Here is a 20,182-nt window from a genome sequence, read left to right as displayed (position 1 = left end):
ATCTGCCACCAAGGTTTTAGACAGAGATTTTGAACTCCCAGGTTTCCCCACCAAGAAGAGGGGGATTCTCAGCTCTATACAGACCACCATCATGAAGACATTCTCTTTCAGAGCGTTGTTTCGTGCAATAGTTTCCCCCATGGGCACTCCGCTCAGAAGGAGATCCTGCATGAGGGAGATCTCCTGCATCACTTTGAATGGGGTGTAGGTTTCAGTGAGGTATTTGCAGATTCGCTGTCTGTACTTGTCCTTGTTTTCCAAGCAAGCATGGTAGCATACTCCCAGAGCCATCACTACAGACCACAAGACTGGGTCTCTTGCTTCTGGCTCCCTCTGGTTCCTCTCACTCCTCTCTGCGTTTTGATTTCTCTGATACTGATTTAGCTCAGCAAGCAGCATCGCATGGTTTTTGTAGAACCACACAAAGGCTTGCATGCAACGTTCTACATCCCTCAGACTTACGAAGCTACATTCGTCTTTCCTCGTCCGCATGTACATCTGCGAAGCAGACAGGACTTCCGCGATCAACCTGGTGTATACTATATCGATCGTGTTGGTCTCAACCACCCTCTGGACAATCTGCTGGATGTACATTTTTTCAGTGTGATCATTGAGCTGGCCAAAGTCCCACACCAGAGGTATCATGCTGGGGGGCAAGGCCTGGACTCTGTACACCAACTGGCGGAGAGGGATGGAACCCAGCTTCTCATCAGTCTCTTCAGCTCGGACTCGATATCCCAGTCCAGCAGACTCCAACCTCTGAATCATCTCGTTAGTGTGTTTTCTGTAAGGGTTGCATGCGGCGATGATCTGCAAGCCGCAATGGGGCACCAAACACTCTCCCTCCACTGTATTATCACAGAGGACTTCCTTGATACTGCTGATGGCTTCCGTGGTGTTGGCCTCGTCAAAGAAGAGGACAGAGTCAAAGCCGTAGTCTTGTTTGTTGGTGAACGCAATGGCTTCTGCTTCCCGGATTTTGCTGTAGATCATGTCTGAGCTGGTTCCACCATGAACTTTGACTAGCTTCATGTTCTCCGTGGCCACTCCACTCCTCCTAAGTTCACATAGGAATTTAATGAGCCTTGTCTTCCCACAGCCTGTCTCCCCCATGATGATGACTGGGATGCCACACCTGAACCGCATGTGGATGGCCAGCATCTTCAGTATATTGTCAGTGGTGAGCTCATACGTTTCGTCAGGATCAAGAGGCCACTGGATTCCCAAGACGTTGCAAAGGCGTTCAATCTTCTCCCCTCTGGGCAGTTGGTCAAAGTCGATATTGAAAGGGACTCTCTGTAGCTTTAGACCCTCATACAGCTCTCTGGTCATGATGTCTCTTTTGATCACCCTACTTGTGGATGGATCGATGGCGTCAACAGAGTTCTGTTCGTTGGGCTGAAGATGGAAGCCAATGAAGGTCATGGACACATGGTCATCGTTGAAGAAGATATACGGATGTGGTTCTGACTCCCATCTCTTCCTGATCCGGAAGGGTGCCAAGTCTTCGTCGCTGACCCCAGTCAGGTCCATTTGCTGCCTCCCGGGGCTCTGGTCTGAGATGCTGAGGGACGGTGTGGCAAAGTCCTTGGCCATCAGAATCATGAAGTCCACCACAAAGTTCTTGAATCCCTGGAGGGTGTCCCCGGTGAAAGAGGCATCACAAAAGACTGACGTCTCACAGTCTCGTAGTTGAAGGTTGAGGAACCATACGAAATTCCTTAACTCGGCCCACGATGGGTCCATTATGCCACAGAACATAAAGAGCATCTGTAGACATTCTACATAGGTGCCTTCCACCCCATTGTACATGAAGGTGTCCAGGTCAATTTGATTATGGAAACGCGTCAGATACTGGTAGGGTCGTTGGTATGCTTCACTCCTGAACTCTTTGTCATCCATGAATGGGTCTTCAAGCTTTACAACGGAGGGGTCCTCCAGCATCCTCATTTCCAGATCTAGAACCTCTTTTGGTGGGCGGCAGAAGACATTTGGGAACACATCCAGGAATGTGGAGTTGGCACTTGCATTCTGTAAAGAAATAAAGTGTGAGGAACAAAAGTGCGAGTGTACTTTTTCTCTTATCACAATCAAAATGTATGGGATTTAACACCAAGAGACTAAATATTTACCGCTCTTGGGCCATTTCTGGGCAAGTTTACTGTTGACTGTAGGATCTCAATGACATAAAGCTGCTTGTTGCTGCATTTCCACATCCTTCCCTCAGAATCCATCAAATATCCCAAGACCAACAGTTTAAAGAGAAACTCATAGAGGCCTTTCCGCACCTGTTGATAAAACATTTTTTTAATTTGAATTTCATCAAAATATCACAAAACGAATCTACATGGATAAATATTCTATCAAAAAATAGTTTAAACTATCACTAAACAAATAATAATGACCAATAGGCTACAGTATATTTACCGAAGATGTGACATCGAAGTGGAAGATGATGAGCTCTTTCGACTTGGGGGTATTCAGCAGGGACTGAACAATAACGTTCTCATCAACCCTTGGCTCGATCAAGCGGATGCATTTCAGCAGTGACGGCTTCTTGGTGGAGTGTTTCAGTTTTTCATACAGCCTCTTGATGTAAAGGGACTTACCTGAAAGTGTGAAGAACATGTCACTATTTTAAGAATAAATCCAGCGGATAAGTAGGATATATCAAACCACCAATTCAATGATCAACACAGGAGTATACATAAACTGAAGGCCAAACATACTCACCAACTCCAGCTCTACTGGACGACACAACTCCAACAAACATTCTGTCCTTAAACACAGCAGCAGCACTGCTCTGATCTGACGGGACCGTGTAGTGTTTGTTGAGGTATCTCTGGATGCTGCTCAGGGGTTCCTGGGGCACCATGTGTAACCTGTACTGGCTGAAAGCCGAGGGAAGGTAGGCATGCTCTCTGTCCGAGCTGCAGATGATCACGAGCCTGTAGTCCTTCCTGCTCTGCATTTTAATTCGCTGGAAAAAGCTCTCCACCTTGGAGCTGACTTCGTAGCTCAGCTGATCGCCGTAGAGCATGGTGTAAATCTTCTCTCCTCTGTAGCCGGCAGTGAGGCAGCGTCTGAGGAACAGCTCCACCTGCTCGTAAGGTGTGGAGGAGTTGCACAATAGGACCTCGTCGTATGTGGGCAGCGGCTCGTGTTTGCTGCTCATGTAAATGGAGATGCAAGACGTCAGGATCTCGTCGTGTGGGGAAACTATGAGGTTTGGACTTCCGATAGCCAGGCCCTTGGGCATCAATCTTTCAATGCTTTTGTATTTCTTCTCATCAGTCATGTCTCCTTCATTCTCATCACTTATGTTGGCCAGAATTTCTAGCAGTCTTCCAAAGCTTCGGACGTCGAGAGTGTCTGGGAGGAAACACTTCATGTCTCTCATGTAGGCGTTCCACATCAAGTCCAACTTTCCTGAGCCGCTAATGTGCTCCACAAGACTTGGAAGATTGTCTGAAGAGAGATTCAACTCTCCAATGAAATCCAGACCTCCCTGTACACCGCTCGGCACCTCAACAAAAGTCTGGAAGTCAACGTCCTCATTTTGCACAGGTGGGTTAGTGAGGATCTCGTATTGCAGTGTGTGCCAGGTTTGCCTAAGATCGGAAGCTGTGCAGTTGGGTTTGACAAAGGAGAGCATCATGAGAACTTGTTCCTCCAAATTCGACACATTCTGCTGAGTCAGCTTACTGCACAGGTATACGATCTGCTCGGCAGTGTAGTAGTTCAGGTAGTAATTGTGGGATCTCTGTTTGTCCATGAAGTCGTTCCAGTACTTCAGACACTTCTCCATCTTCCTGCACAGCTCAGGAAGCTGCTCCACGATGCTGCCATCCACCATAATCTCACTGACAATGCTGCCAAGGTTGAAGTCCATGAAGATGCCGGCGTCTTGGCTGAGGGAACTACAGTTGATGTTGGCCTCCCAGTGTCTGAACAGGGGGTTCCCTGCCGTGAACAGGGCAATGAATGCCACAGCTAGCCTCTGGACACTGGCGAAAACCTGAGGAAAAGAACACAAAGTGAATACTTGTTTATAACGGCCCATACCAAATGCTCCTCTCTTCTATAACTATATGACTACCAAGCTCACCTTGAAGAAGAGGCTTCAACCTTAACTGACATGCATGGTTAAAGAAAAGGTTCAATTAAAGAAAGAAAAACACTACAGTACCTCTGCAAACTGGTCCACCTCACACTGGCCCTGGTCGCCTTTCCCAGACATGAGCATGAGTTTGTTCTGCAGTTCCCTCAGGTCCTCCAGGGAGTAACGGCGCATCTCATGGCCCTCGTCGTGCTCCTCTGGGATCTGCAGTTTCAGGGCCGTGTCCAGGCTCAACTGGAAGGACAAAAAGACAAAAATTGTTGAAGCATGTCACTGTAGAACTATGATATAATTATTCTAATCCACTGAAGAATCATTCTACACACTGGATTGGTAAACGTTTTAACCGAACTTCAAAGCTTCGGTAAATCAGTTGGAACAAAGTCCTGGCTAAAATGAACATGAGTAACAGCTGATACTTTTAAAGATGGTTGAAACTAACAACTGTATATTCTATGAATTGTTTTTCAGGCCTACCTTCTTTTGGTTCTGGGCACTGATGATGTAGATTCCTTTACTGTTGATGGCTGATGCTAAGGAGAGAGAGGATAGTTCCACAGATCCATGGCTGTCCTTCACAGTCTTCAACCACTCCAGGTGGCGCGCTGTGTCACGCTGCAATAAGGACATTCACAGTCAGGTAGTTTTCCGCTTTTAAAGGGATAGGTAACTTTTTGAAGTTTTGGCATATTTAAGGTAGGTTGAAAGTAAGTTAAATATCATAAAACTTCCTCACTAGCTTCTTTGGGAGGTTGTTGTCATTATCCAATGCCCTCCACAGCTTTTTCAGCACCTCCTTGAAGGCCTGGAAACCGGAGTCTGGCTTCAGTTCGTACAGCATCGGAGAGTAACCCAGGACAGCATCATGGAAACAGGCCACCCGGTCCACGTCGAGGTCATTCTCCCCAGCAGAGATGGAAGCCAGGTCAACAAACACTTTAAGCTCGTTGATATCTGGAATAGAGCACAACAGACTGATTAATCCAATAGCACTACATTTATCCCACAATGGGTAATTGTGCAGACAAGCAGTTCAGATACAGTATAACAAATAACATGAGACCTCATGATAATCACATTAAATATAATTACACGAAACATGACTGTCTATTTTCAATAGATACAGTTAGTGACTGATTACTGACAGGTTAGTCTCCTGAAGGTAAAGATGATCACCCCATTTACCTTCAAGAGCCTCTTTAACCCAGATAACAAAGTTTTTCCTGAGGCCGAGCTCCTGGAGACACAGTCTGCGGGGCTCTGTGATGTCCACCAGAACCAGCTTTGTCTGCATCAGGTCATTGTCAATACGATCCAGGTGCTCCCTCTTAAAGTCCTCATGCGTCTGACAACAGAGAAATACAGAATTTGTTTGAGTATTGTTTGTTCTACCAGTACTTGGCTGAATACTTGGTTCTGATTGGTTTAGTTCCATACAGAAAACCAAACACACATCCTGGCAATGTTAGCTTCAGATAACTTTGGCCGGGATTCAAACAAATCACACTGCGCCGACAGCGCACCTGACAATGTCATTGACATTCTACGAGATAATATTTATGGTAAACGCCACGGGTGTCAGCTCAAACGTAAATTACCTTTTTAAATTCAAGTGTAGCGCGACATCGGCGCGATGCAGTTTGTGAGCTAGCTAGCATTAATTTGTAAAACCACCTTGAGACGAGCACTGTCATTTTCAGCAGTGGTGGCCAGGACAGTAGTGGCTAGAAAGCTGATACAATGTTGCCTAGTGGCAAAAGCAAACTTGCTAACATTTTTTGTTTGAGCGGTAGTTTAGGACAGTTGGCTGGCTAGAATAAGTTTATTACCAAGGTAACAAGCTAGCTAGCTACGTCAGTGAATGTGCTCAAAACAAGTTGACATTTGTTTTATACCCGTGATAAATAAATTAAATGGAAATTCACACCAACTCACAACTTCTAGCAGTGTCTGCAGGACTTGGAAGTTGCCTTGAAGGTTGAGCGTCTGCTTGACCAACATGATGACCTGAGCAGACTCCACAGCCAGGTGAAGCTCGTGGTACTGCTCAATCTGCTGCACCCTTCTCTGGATCCACTGTTTGTTATCCGACTTGTCGTTTCTGCACATGATATCAAAGTCCTGCGCCAGCTCTTCGTACTTGCCCCTGTAGGCCTTGAAGAGAGTATCGACCTCTTCGAGCCGAAGGCTGCCGTTCTTCAGGCATTTGTAGATCTTATCGTACTTCGCGTAGCAAGGAAGAAAAATATCACTGTGTATCTCGACTGGTCCTACAAAGTAGTCAACCGATTCCTCAGGTTCTTCATCATATGTATCTCCTCTGGCAAGGTCTTGGGCCTGTTTCTCCCAGCACAACTTGAAGATGTAGCTGTCTTTAAATCTGTGCAGAACCTCTGCCATCTCTCTCACATCGTCCTCAAGTTCGAAGAAGGTGACTACACCGGCCGTTGGAGATGAGAGTTGATCGAATGGATGGACCCCCATGAATTGGTCAAGGGTCATTGCCTCAATGTTGGTCTGAAGTCTTGCTTCCAAGCCTTCAAATTGAACTGCAACAGAGGGATAAAGCATGAAAACGATTAGGACCACTGATCAGACTGGCCAAACGCAACCTTCCCTCGAAAGATTTTACTTTCATTCACCCATTTGACTTCTCACAAACACAGACCTGCGTAGCAGCTTTGTGTGGACCTTTGACCGAATACACACACAAACACACCTACCTACGACATGTTCCTGTAGTTTGCGGCTCATAGTAAGCAGGACTTCCACCAGCTCCTTCTCATGGTAGACAGCTTTCACCTCCTCCTGCCTACACATTAGCAGCCTTTTCATGGGGGCGCTGTCCTTGTAGCGCTCATTCTCCGAAAGACAGTCTGCATTTAGATCAAAACACACATTTCATAAGCAAACAGCACTAAGACTAATAAAAAAAGACAGCCTTTATCGATATTATGAAATCCTTTCATATGAACAGGGAACTTGGGTTGCAAAATTATGGAAATGTTCCAAAAGTTTAAATATAATTTTTTTTAAATCCCGGTTGAGGATTTCCCAAAGGAAAGAATCTTCCAACCAGGATTTCTGAAAAAGATGGAAACGTAATGGACGTTTTCAACCCTAAAAAACACAACCTTTCATTACCTATTTTCAGCAGCTCTGTGAAGGTATCCCTCTTCCCCAAGACGGAGTTGAGCAGTTTGATCCGGATGTTTCCGTGGACCAGCTGGTTGGAGATGGCAGTGAAGGAAGAGATAGCTACGGCCATCCTGTCCCTGGCTTCTTCAGAGAGCTGCTCAATCAGCTTTTCATCTGCACCTAAAACCACATAGGATTTACATTACAATATGGGGTAAAAGCAGCTGGATACTGAAACAAGATGGGTTAAATGCTTGAGACAGTTACAGGACTCTCAATTTGAAACCAGAAAAGTCTCATTGAGATCACAAAAACTATTAAACACCACATACAATTGAACTCCAGGGCTGGTACACAGTGATGGCCAAAGACGGCCAGAAGAGGAGAGTCTTTCGGGACCATACGGCAGCCAAAATCATCATGAAATCGGACCACACACTAAAACAGGCAAATAGACTGATGGAAGTAGAGTAAATAGACTGATGGGAGTAAATAGACTGATGGAAGTAGAGTAAATAGACTGATGGAAGTAGAGTAAATAGACTGATGGAAGTACAGTAAATAGACTGATGGAAGTACAGTAAATAGACTGATGGAAGTACAGTAAATAGACTGATGGAAGTACAGTAAATAGACTGATGGAAGTACAGTAAATAGACTGATGGAAGTACAGTGAATAGACTGATGGAAGTACAGTAAATAGACTGATGGAAGTACAGTAAATAGACTGATGGAAGTACAGTAAATAGACTGATGGAAGTACAGTGAATAGACTGATGGAAGTACAGTAAATAGACTGATGGAAGTACAGTAAATAGACTGATGGAAGTACAGTAAATAGACTGATGGAAGTACAGTAAATAGACTGATGGAAGTACAGTAAATAGACTGATGGAAGTACAGTAAATAGACTGATGGAAGTACCGTGTAGCTGGAAGATGTTCTTGGCGGCTGTCCAGGAGAGCAGGTGTTGAAAGACCACGTCTTCGTCTTCGTGGTAATCACCACGCTCGTTTCTCGGCCAGGACTTCTGGATGATGGCTGAGATGAGTTTGCCAAACTTCCAGTTTATCTTCAACCGGTCAAAGAGTTTACCCTCAGACTTGCTCTGTGTGAGAAGAAAAAACATTGAAGAGATTGAGATTTGTACAGGATATGAATTCCTAAAATAAGAGATTAGGTTTGTGTATTAGCCAACTTCTTCATCAAGGTTTATTTTCCATTTCATTCAGAAGCGGTTGAGTTTAATATGGGCTCATACCTGCTTATAAAAGGTTCCTAAAATATAACTATATGGTGGAAAGACTACTGTATTGATTTCATTTTTACTTTTGCGTTTTACTAAGAAAAGGCTATGTTTTTATTTAAGTAGTATGTGTTCAGGATGTGGAAATGAGTCTAAGCTATAATAGGTTTGTTAATGGATATTTATATTTTGTGTTTTAAGTTATCATTTCAGTTTTACTTGGTGTTATCACTGTTACACACAATACAGTACAAGTCAAACGTTTGGACACACCTACTCATTCATTTTTCTTACATTGTAAAATAATAGTGAAGACAACAAAACTATGAAATAACATATGGAATCATGTAGTAACCAAAAAAAGTGTTAAACAAATCAAAATATATTTTAAATTAGAGATTCTTCAATGTAGCCACCCTTTGCCTTGATGACAACTTTGCACACTATTGACATTCTCTCAACCAGCTTCTCCTGGAATGCTTTTCCAACAGTCTTGAAGGAGTTCCCACATATGCTGAGCACTTGTTGGCTTCTTTTCCGTCACTCTGCGGTCCAACTCATCCTAAACCATTTCAATAGGGTTGAGGTCGGGTGATTGTGGAGGCCAGGTCATCTGATGCAGCACTCCATCACTCTCGTTGGTCAAATAGCCCTTACACAACCTGGGGGTGTGTTTTGGGTCATTGTCCTGTTAAAAACAAATGATAGTCCCACTAAGCGCAAACCAGATGGGATGGCGTATCGCGGCAGAATGCTGTGGTAGCCATGCTGGTTAAGTGTGCCTATAATTCTGAATAAATCACAGACAGTGTCACCAGCAAAGCACCCCCACACCTCCTCCTCCATGCTCACGGTGGTAACCACACATGCGGAGATCATCCATTCACCTACTCCGCGTCTCAAAAAGACATGGCGGTTGGAACCAAAAATCTCACATTTGGACTCATCAGACGAAAGGACAGAATTCCACCAGTCTAATGTCAATTGCTCATGTTTCTTGGCCCAAGCAAGTCTCTTCTTCTTACTGGTGTCCTTTAGTAGTGGTTTCTTTGCAGCAATTTGACCACGAAGGCCTGATTCACGCAGTCTCCTCTGAACAGTTGATGGTGACATGTGTCTGTTACTTGAACTCTGTGAAGCATTTATTTGAGCTGCAATCTGAGGTGCAGTTAACTGTTTTTATTTATTTATTTATTTTACCGTTATTTTACCAGGTAAGTTGACTGAGAACACGTTCTCATTTGCAGCAACGACCTGGGGAATAGTTACAGGGGAGAGGAGGGGGATGAATGAGCCAATTGTAAAGTGGGGATTATTAGGTGACCATGATGGTTTGAGGGCCAGATTGGGAATTGTAACTGTAATGAACGTATCCTCTGCAGCAGATGTAACACTGGGTCTTCCTCTCCTGTGGCGGTCCTCATGAGAGCAAGTTTCATCATAGCGCTTGATGGTTTTCCGGATTGACTGACTTTCGTATCTTAAAGTAATGACGGACTGTCATTTCTCTTTGCTTATTTGAGCAGTTCTTGTCAAATACGGACCTGGTATTTGACCAAATAGGGCTATCTTCTATATACCACCCCTACCTTGTCACAACACAACTGTTTGGCTCCAACGCATAAAGGAAAGAAATTCCACAAGTTAACTTTTATCAAGGCACACCTTTTAATTGAAATGCATTCCAGGTGACTACCTCATGAGGCTGGTTGAGAGAATGCCAAGAGTGTGCAAAACTGTCATCAAGGCAAAGGGTGGCTACTTTGAAGAACCTCAAATATATTTTGAATTGTTTAACACTTTTTTGGTTACTACATGATTCCATGTGTTATTTCATAGTTTTGATGTATTCACTATTATTCTACAATGTAGAAAATAGTAAAAATAAAGAAAAACCCTGGAATGAGTAGGTGTGTCCAAACTTTTGACTGGTACAGTATTTTGAATCTGTATTTACTTGAAGTGTTACCATGAGTCTACTTACCTGGCACAGTGAGGTGACAGCTTCCAGGGCACATTTCTCGATACTCTTGGCTACGTGAGGGTGAGATTCATTCAGGACCTCAATCTTGGAACAGTAGATCTCTATCTGATCCAGAGGAGACTCCTAGAAATGCAGAAAAGGTATTTCCGTCAATTCACCAATGGCTATTTCAGTCAGGTCTCAATTATACTGTATGTGTGGCAGTTTCATACCTGTTTCAGTTTGCCCTCCAAGTCCCTAGTGAACGTTTGTCTCCATTCTTTTGTGAAATCGTCATTGGCGAACTTGAGAGAGATTATGTTGTTCCACATCTGGCAAATAAAAAAGAGCATCGTCATAAAAATGTGTTTTTTTAAACGATATAGAACTACACATGAAAAAAAAAATCATGGTCATGATATGCACAACAAAAATGTATCATTTTCTCCTCACCTCTATCTCTGTGGTGACATTGACACTGAGGTACAAGGTGGTCATACCCCTGGCCAGCAACCGCTCTCTGAAGGTTTTGCCGATCCAGGATCTGACGATCACCATCGCCTCGGATAGCAGCTCCAGCTCCTTGGCATGCATATGCTCTCTTTCCACGTCCTTAGTTGCCTTGAAAGGAATGATAAGTTAACTCCATCCTTTTTCGGAAATGTCTTAACCATAGAAATAGAACTACTAGAAGGGACAAAGACCATCAAACCACAGCAATTTGACTGGAACACTCATGGGTACACTCAATATGGCCGCCGGTCCACCCATCACAGAAAATTGACTTAAATGGGAATGTCCTTTCTAGTAAATATTTTTCTATAGTCTGAACTAGTCAGCTGTACCTGCACCAAAACTCTGGTATTTCTCCATTTAGAGCTTGTTCTCCATCTTCTTTTTAAATAGTGAACCAACATGTTTTTAGCACTTTTATTTCCCCGACTTGATCAAAACTCGTTTTCTCATGCTCTCTCTTATCGCTCTGCAGCAGACATATAGTGAGAAATATGTTTGGAACATTGAATCGCAATAAAGAATTATGGAACATATAGAATCCAAATACATATCGTATCGGCACCTATGTATTATGATAATATAGTATTGTGAAGTCCCTGAAAATTCCCAGAAATCCAAGATAGTGGTCAGAATCAAACACGTCTTCTTCATGATTTTCTGTTTAAAACATAACCTTGTTATCTAGACAGTCAGTCCATACATACTGTTGGCCAACCGCTTATCTTGGGCAAAGTCTAAATGAGTCATCAGACATTTTCTACTTGATCTCCACATACCTGTGACTCAAAGGCCCGGGCAAACTCAGATACAGAGACAACCATGTTCATGCATGCCACAGGGATGTCTGTGAAGTTCTGAGTGTAGGTTGAAGTGGACCGGACTCCTTTGCAGATCTTCTCAAAAAGTTTCACTGCTGTTGCCAAGCATTCTCTGCCATACGCCTCACTAAAACAACTGCAACCACAAAAAAACGCGGATGTTTTACAACAACTATCATCAAAGATCAAAAGGAAACAAGTGAACCAAATGAGTTACAGTAAGTCAATCACCTGTATTTCTCCTCGATGAGATTGCTTTGAATATGTGAGAGAGTGTCCGACACATACTGCAGGGCAGAAAAAAACACATTGTTAAAAAACAAGTTGATTTGAAACCTTCAACGCTCTATAATACTTTTAAAAACATTCTGGGTTTATTGGCTAGGAAAGAGATAAGAAAGACAGAGGCGAGAGTATGCTGAAAAAGCCCTGTAGTCAGGGGGGAAACTAGTGTCCAGCTCACCTGCTTGTTGCTATAGGTGACATCTTGAGGGGCCCTCAGAGTGAAGAGATGGAGCAGGTCCAGCAGGTCCACGTTGATGAGGACGCTGCATTCCATCAGGTCCTCTATGGGCAGCAGACACATCCAGGACCGAGACACTAGTCTGTCCATCTCAACCAGATGGCCATTGTTTTTCATGAGATTCAACATCGCTCTAAAACAAAGGAGGGAAAAAAGAAGGGATATCACCAATTAATATCAATAAAAAATATAAATGATATTCAGAAAGTATTCAGACCACTTCACTTTTTCTACATTTTGTTACGTTACAGCTTTATTCAAAAATGTATTAAATAAAAAAAACTACTCACCAATCAACACACAATAACCCATAATGACAAAGCGAAAACAGGTTTTTATAATTTTTTTACAAATGTATTCAAAATAAAAAACAGAAATACCTTAATTACATAAGTATTCAGACCCTTTGCTATGAGACTTGAAAATTGAGCTCATGTGCACCTTGTTTCCATTGATTATCCTTGAGATGTTTCTACAACTTAATTGGAGTCCACCTGTGGTAAATTCAATTGATTGGACATGATTTGGAAAGGCACACACCTGTCTATATAAAGTCCCACAGTTGACAGTGCATGTCAGAGAAAAACCAAGCCATGAGGTTGAAGGAATTGTCCGTAGAGCTCCAAGACATGATTGTCTCAGAGGAAGGGTATCAAAACATTTCTGCAGCATTGAAAGTCCCCAAGAACACAGTGGCCTCCATCATTCTTAAATGGAAGAAGTTTGGAACCAGTGCCCTGACATGCACTGTCAACTGTGGGACCTTGTATAGACAGGTGTGTGCTTTTCCAAATCATGTCAAATCAATTTAATCTACCACAGATGGACTCCAATTAAGTTGTAGAAACATCTCAAGGATGATTAATGGAAACTAGGTGCACCTGAGCTCAATTTTCTAGTCTCATAGCAAAGGGTCTGAATACTTATGTAAATAAGGTACACTACTGTTCAAAAGTTTGGGGTCACTTAAATGTCCTTGTTTTTGAAAGAAAAGTATTTTTTTGTCCATTAAAATAACATCAAATTGATCAGAAATACAGTGTAGACATTGTTAATGTTGTGAATGACTATTGTAGCTGGAAACCGCTGATTTATTGTGGAATATCTACATAGGCGTACAGAGGCCCATTATCAGCAACCATCACTCCTATGTTCTAATCCAAGTTTATCATTTTAAAAGGATCATCATTTAAAAGGATCATTAGAAAACCTTTTTGCAATTATGTTAGCACGGATGAAAATTAAATAGTATCTGACAAAAAAGTGCTTTTCTTTCAAAAACAAGGAAATGTCTAAGTGACTCAACTTTTGAACAGTAGTGTGTTTTGTTTTTTATTTGTACATTTGCAAAAATTCTAAACCTGTTTTTTCGCGTTGTCATCATGGGATAGTGTGTAGATTGCTGAGGATTTAAAAAAACATTTTATCAATTTTAGTAAGGCTGTAACGTAACAAAATGTGCAAAAAGTGAAGGGGTCTGAATACTTTCCCGACGGCAATATGTATAATATATATAATTTTTGGGAATTTCTAGAGGGAATTTAATTTGTTTGTTTACCAAAAAAGGAACAGGACATAATTACGAAAGGCCAAACCTTTAGCGTAATCTAGTGAGACAATAGGAATGATTTTCTAATACCACGGGGAGAATAGAAGTACTGTACCTCCTGTCCTGGCTGTTGAGTGTCATGTCTGCTTTGAGGCCTTGGAGGCCCGCCCAGGACTGCTCGTACTTGGTGGTGACAGTGGTAGATATGGGTGTGAACGGTTTGGAGGATCCCTTGAGGAGGTGGAGCAGGGGGAGCACCAAAATCCACCGGGGCCCTTCAGTCTTCACACTGTTGATCAGAGCCACCAACATGTCTGGCAAGCTAGTGCAGAGAAAAATAGGTTGATTTTCACACAAAAATAAATACATCAGCATTTTTTTGTACCAAAAAATGTAATGAGAACTCATCCACTAACAAGCACTTTGTTAGAAACTGTTATGAGAAAATGTGTATAAAATATTACTCAGTTTGAATAATACAAATGATTACATCCTGTATAAAAATAAACAAATCATAATGTCTGTAATAGGCAAAAAATAAGCAGAAATCCTGACGCCAAAACCCACTTTTTGAGACCGGAGACGGCTTGGGCGAAGTCGGTCCAGTACTGCAGGAAGGAGTCTTTGGGCAGCTTGGGCAAGCACAGGGCGGTGCAGAGCCGGGTGGACTCTCCGTGGTCCAGCCTGAGGCCGAACTGCTTCCACACGTACAGCATGACCACGGCTGCCCTCATGGGGTCCTGGATGAAGCAGCTTTTCCCCTCACCCTCCTTCTGCAGCTGAGGAACAACGTTATCCAGCATGAACTGCTTCAGCAGCTTCCTGACCTTTGGGAGGAAGAACAAACAGTGAATGTTAACAGATTTGTTTTGGGGACGGTTGCACACTGCAACTCAATACTCATCCATTTGCTTTTCCCTTCCATATACAAAAGAAAAATACAATAAGACAACCAAATTAAAAATACATGTGAAAAAACAGCAATCATTCCAGAAATGAAACTCCCACACACAATATTACCTCTACACATTTACAGCATTGTGCAGCGTCCGCACGTTTATTGGGCAGTTAAAATCATATTAGCGGCTGTCATCTTTTCTACAAGTCAAGCAAATAGACAGAGTGAAATGCTTGCTCTCATTTCACTTCTAACAGCAACAAAATAACTGTGATGAATTAGAAGAGGAGGCAGGGCAGGAGACCGCAAAACAAGCAAAAGCCTAACAGCTAGGGGGCGGGGGGTAACATCCATGCATGCATTTAGCATTCAGGTAGGTGGGGGGGTACGTCTAGGCCAGTGTGAAGCAGTGGGTCTTTAGGCAGGACTGGAAGATGGAGAAGGATTCTGAGTTTGAGAGGTGGAAGGAGAGAGTTCCAGAGCCGGTGTGACATTAAGAATTGTACTTACATCTTTTTCGTCGTAGTCTAAGGAGTACCATTTCTTGTGTGTCTCCTCATAGACAAACGGGTTCCCATAGATCTGGTAAAACTGATTCAGCTGATTGAGGAAACTCTTGAAGTTAATGTCAGTCCAGCTCCTGAGGAGGTCAAATATACTCTCCAGCATAACTTTCCCTGCGATTTCTCGGCCTTCGATGACACTTTTCCTTTGACCCGTCCAAAAAGCGTCTTTTAGCCGCTTGAGCACATTCTTGGATGGCTCCACACAGATGATGTCATCATACTGATGCCAGTCCCCTGAAACCAACCAAAATAAATCATTGCTTAATATATTTGCATACATTTTAGACAATTTCCTCACATGTAAGACAGTGTGAACAAAATAGACGAGCAGTACCAAATAGATGTATGATAAAAATCAACAAGGTTTTGAACTTGCATGAAGTAAATGGAATATTTTAAAATCAGTGACTTACAATAAAGAACTACTATAGAAATTGTTATAGCAACTGCACCCACCTTCTTCATTAAGCAGATGGGATTTGACAAAAAGACATCTGTTGGTGGTGGGGTAGGTAGAATCCAGTTTGTATATGTACTCATACTCGTACTTTTGCTTTTTAAGCTTGTAGACGAGGTACTTGTATGGTATGGACACGGTTGCATTAGATTTGCTTGTGATCAAGCTCCCTTCGACTAGGAACCCATGCTCTCCAAGATCCCTGTAGAAGTAATGCATTGGTTTATCCTCTGTTACATATCATACACATTTAACCCCCACCACCAGTCTGTTGTTTTCTATGTGAGATAGATGGGAACATTGTTGAACATTATAAGCAGGTTCCTATTGAATACATATTCAACATATTTGGCTAAACTGTCTTGACGGCTGATACATTCGATACATGTATATAAAAACCTACTTAGACACAGTGAGCTCAACGGTATCGGTATCCCAGTTCCCAATGTTCCCCCCAGCCCTGATGAAGATGCGGTCCTCGTCCGGGTTCAGCTTGAAATCCTTTGAGAGGACAGCGTGGAAATAGATTGTGAGTCTCTCACTTGCAGAGACCTGTTTTTTCCCTGGAGGGATCCTGAAATTGGACCAAACAAAATTAATCAGATGAGTATTGTATTAGCTAAGTGGCGGTGTGCGTGATCGGTACTGATAAAAGTGATTTGAAATGTGCAGATCCATGGTCGACTATGTAATACTCCCAGGCACAAGCACCTCCCCCACCGGAGACTGGGGTTCAATCCCCCTCTCCACCCTTCCTCATACAGGGCCTTCAGAAAGTATTCACACCCCTTTACCTTTTCCACATTCGGTTGTGTTACAGCCCAAATTTAAAATAGATTCAATTGAGATTGTGTCACTGATCTACACACACACACACACACACACACACACACACACACACACACACACACACACACACACACACACACACACACACACACACACACACACACACACACACACACAAATACCCCATAATGTCAAAGTGGAATTTTGTTGGTAGAAAATTGTAGAAATGAATAATAAATTTAAAAACGCTGAAATGTCTTGAGTCAGTAAGTATTCAGCCCTTTTGTTATGGCAAGCCTAAATAAGTTCAGGAGTAAAAAAATGTGCTTAACAAATCACATAAGTTGCATGGACTCGTGTTCAATAATAGTGGTGAACACGATTTTTGTAAGAATTGTAAGGTCCCTCAATCGAGTAGTGAACTTCAAACACAGACTCAACCACAAAGACTAGGGAGCTTTTTCAATGCCTTGCAAAAAAGGGCACCACTCGGTTAAAAATAAGCAGACGCTAAATATCTCTGAGCCTGGTGAAGTTATTAATTAGACTTTGGATGGTGTATCAATACACCCAGTCACTACAAAGATACAGGCGTCCTTCCTAACTCAGTTGACGGAGATGAAAGAAACTGCTCAGGGATTCAACCATAAGCCAAGGGTGATTTTAAAACATTTAGAGGTTGTTTAATGCTTGTGATATGAGAACTGATGATGGATCAATAACATTATAGTTACTCCACAATACTAACCTAAATGACAGAGTCAAAAGAAGGAAGCCTGTACGGAATACAAATATTCCAAAACATGCATCCTGTTTGCAACGAGGCACTTAAGTAATACTGCAAAGAAATGTGGCAAAGAATTGAACTTTATACAAAGTGTTATGAATACAAAGTGTTATGTTGCTGGCAAATCCAACACATCACTGAGTACCACTTCATAATTTCAAGCACAGTGGTGGAAGCATCATGTTATGGGTATGCTTGTCATCGGCAAGTTCTAGAGTTTTTTGGGATAAAAAGAAACAGAATACAGCTATAAGTGCAGGCAAAATCCTAGAGGAAAATCTTTCAGAGACAAATTCACCTTTCAGCAAGACAATAACCTAAAACACAAGGCCAAATATACACTTGGAGTTGCTTTCCAAGACGCCATTGAATGTTCCTGAGTGGCCTTGTTTCAGTTCACTTAAATCATCTTTAAAATCTATGGCTGTCTAGCAAGTAACGATCAACTTGACAAAGCTTGATGAGTGAAATGCTCTTAGACTTACCCAAAAAGAATCACAGCTGAAATCGCCACCAACGGTGCTTCTACAAAGTATTAACTTAGGGATGTGAATAATTATGTAAATTAATATTTCTGTATTTACCTTTCAATAAATGTGTAAAAACATGTTTTTAATGTCATTATGGGGTACTGTGTGTAGATGGGTGAGAAAATATTTCTATTGAATCAATTTTGAATTCAGGCTGTAAGACAACAAAATATAGAATAAGTCAAGGAGTATGAATACTTTCTTTGCTTCTGTACCTGTAGTTAGAGTGGATTTCCACTCTCAAAAACGTGTTTGGAAATAAGCACGACATTGTGTACACAGACAACAATGGATAGTAGCGCTGTGCGGGTTGTGGGTGTCTTCGAAAGTGCTTTTGTGCACCTATAGATGTTTATCAATGCAAGAAAAGTGTGCCTTTTAGGTTCTTCATGTTAAAATTGTGTGACTTCTGTTATGAACAACACACGATTTGTAAATACCTTTTTGGTGGTGGAACATCCTGACCCTTGGTTTCAGAGTCATCGCTTTTGTTGTCTTTCTGTTTCTCTTTCTTGACGCCTGGGCTCTGTGGTGTAGGTGAGGAGGCGTCTCCTCCCCCACGGGAAGGCTGCTGCTGGACCTCCATGTTCTCCACCTTCACCTGTGGGTCCACACTGGAGCCTTTGCTCTCCACCTGGCATGAGGAGAAACAGTTTGAGGATCAGTCTGCTCTCCACCTGGCATGAGGAGAAACAGTTTGAGGATCAGTCTGCTCTCCACCTGGCATGAGGAGAAACAGTTTGAGGATCAGTCTGCTCTCCACCTGGCATGAGGGGAAACAGTTTGAGGATCAGTCTGCTCACCACCTGGCATGAGGGGAAACAGAGTTTGAGGATCAGTCTGCTCTCCACCCGGCCAGAGGTCAACCAAGGTGCTCTTTGAAGAGATGGTCTCTCAGTAACTTGGTTGACCTCCCTAGCGCCCTACACCGAGAAAGAAAAAACAGAACACCTTACTACTCTACTCATCTTGCTCGTGTGAAAACTGGAACTTATATTTTCTTACTAGCACGGATTTTGCTGATAGCTGCTTTTATGAGGAGGGTTTCACTTGAAATGACTCTGATATGTGCTTGTTATACCAATCTTAACTGAATGTGCTGATTGTAAGTCAAATGTTAAAATGTAAATAGTGTGTTTGAGGGGATGAGTTTCAGCAGGGTGAAGCACAGAATATAATTACTCAAGACTAAAATTAAAGGTGATTTGTAGATCAGTGGTTCTGCGCAGTCTGACTACAATGTAGTTGATCTCAAACACACAGCAAGTCAGGGAAGGTAACAAGCTCCCCCACACCCTTAGACAAAACAAACTACATCAGCCATAATAACCTAGTCTAAGCAGTATTTTTGACAAATATAGTTAATTAGCACACATGATGGAAAATGTTGCCATAATACAGGTCTATAATACGGCTATATTAAGTTAGGGTTACCTTATGGAAATAAATACTAGCCCGTATCATAGCAACACAAATATATTTGATTTGATAAAGAAAAACCGCTGCACCACTCAGGAGAACCAGGTTAAGGCACTGCATCGCAGACCTGGGTTCATATTCCGGGCTGTGCCACAACCAGCCATGGCCTTTGAGTCCCATAGGACGGCGCACAATTGGCCCAGTGTACAAAACATTAGGAAATCCTTATATTGTGCACCCCCTTTTGCCCAAAGAACAGCCTCAACTTGTGAGGGCATGGACTCTACAAAGTGTTAAAATGTCCAGCTGCGTTGCAGTTCTTGACACAGTCAAAACCGATGCGCCTGGCACCTACTACTATACCCCGTTCAAAGGCACTTCAATATTTTGTCTTGCCCATTCACCCTCTGAACGGCACACATACACACTCCATGTCTCAATTGTCTCAAGGCTTGAAGTGGATTTAACAAGTGAAGTCAATAAGGGAGCATAGCTTCACATGGATTCACCTGGTCAGTCTATGTCATGGAAAGAGCATGTTTTGTACCCTCAGTGTATTTTGTAATGTCAAGCAGCTACATTACCTCTGATTTCTTCTGAGAGCCAAACACCATCTTATTTCCAGCGGTGGTTTGCTTCGAATCCTGGTTCTGATGATCATCTGTCCCTTTCTGTTTGTCCTGTCTGGTCTGGTTCTGCTTAGGATTCTGGTTCACGTTCGCATTCTGGTCCAGGTTCGTCTGCTTTGAGTTGGCCACGTCTTTCTTGTTCTTAGTGGTCTTTGCGTCAGCAACCTTTGGAGCTTTCTGGACAGCGGTCTTCGCGTCAGCAGCCTTTGGAGCTTTCTGGACAGCGGTCTTCGC

At 42.6% G+C, this 20,182-nt stretch overlaps 1 protein-coding gene across 1 annotated transcript; it reads right to left on the bottom strand.

Moving 5' to 3' along the window:
- Positions 1-6: 6 nt before the first annotated feature.
- LOC129850571 (E3 ubiquitin-protein ligase rnf213-alpha-like) lies at positions 7-20,179 on the bottom strand (the record flags this gene model as incomplete). The annotated part of the gene is made up of 25 exons (XM_055916901.1): positions 7-2,031; positions 2,133-2,288; positions 2,428-2,609; positions 2,734-4,018; positions 4,190-4,354; positions 4,598-4,735; positions 4,857-5,074; positions 5,306-5,465; positions 6,056-6,669; positions 6,844-6,996; positions 7,265-7,438; positions 8,183-8,366; positions 10,489-10,611; positions 10,701-10,799; positions 10,921-11,088; positions 11,760-11,937; positions 12,033-12,088; positions 12,265-12,457; positions 13,989-14,195; positions 14,441-14,700; positions 15,282-15,571; positions 15,794-15,996; positions 16,198-16,368; positions 18,341-18,534; positions 19,904-20,179. Coding segments are annotated over 25 exons (7,872 nt in total), but the record flags the coding sequence as incomplete, so codon positions are not given.
- Positions 20,180-20,182: the final 3 nt, after the last annotated feature.

This window comes from Salvelinus fontinalis, unplaced genomic scaffold (assembly GCF_029448725.1).
Source record: "Salvelinus fontinalis isolate EN_2023a unplaced genomic scaffold, ASM2944872v1 scaffold_2115, whole genome shotgun sequence".
NCBI lineage: Eukaryota > Metazoa > Chordata > Actinopteri > Salmoniformes > Salmonidae > Salvelinus > Salvelinus fontinalis.
Note: the sequence above shows the minus strand (reverse complement) of the source record. Positions and strands in the feature narration are given on the sequence as shown.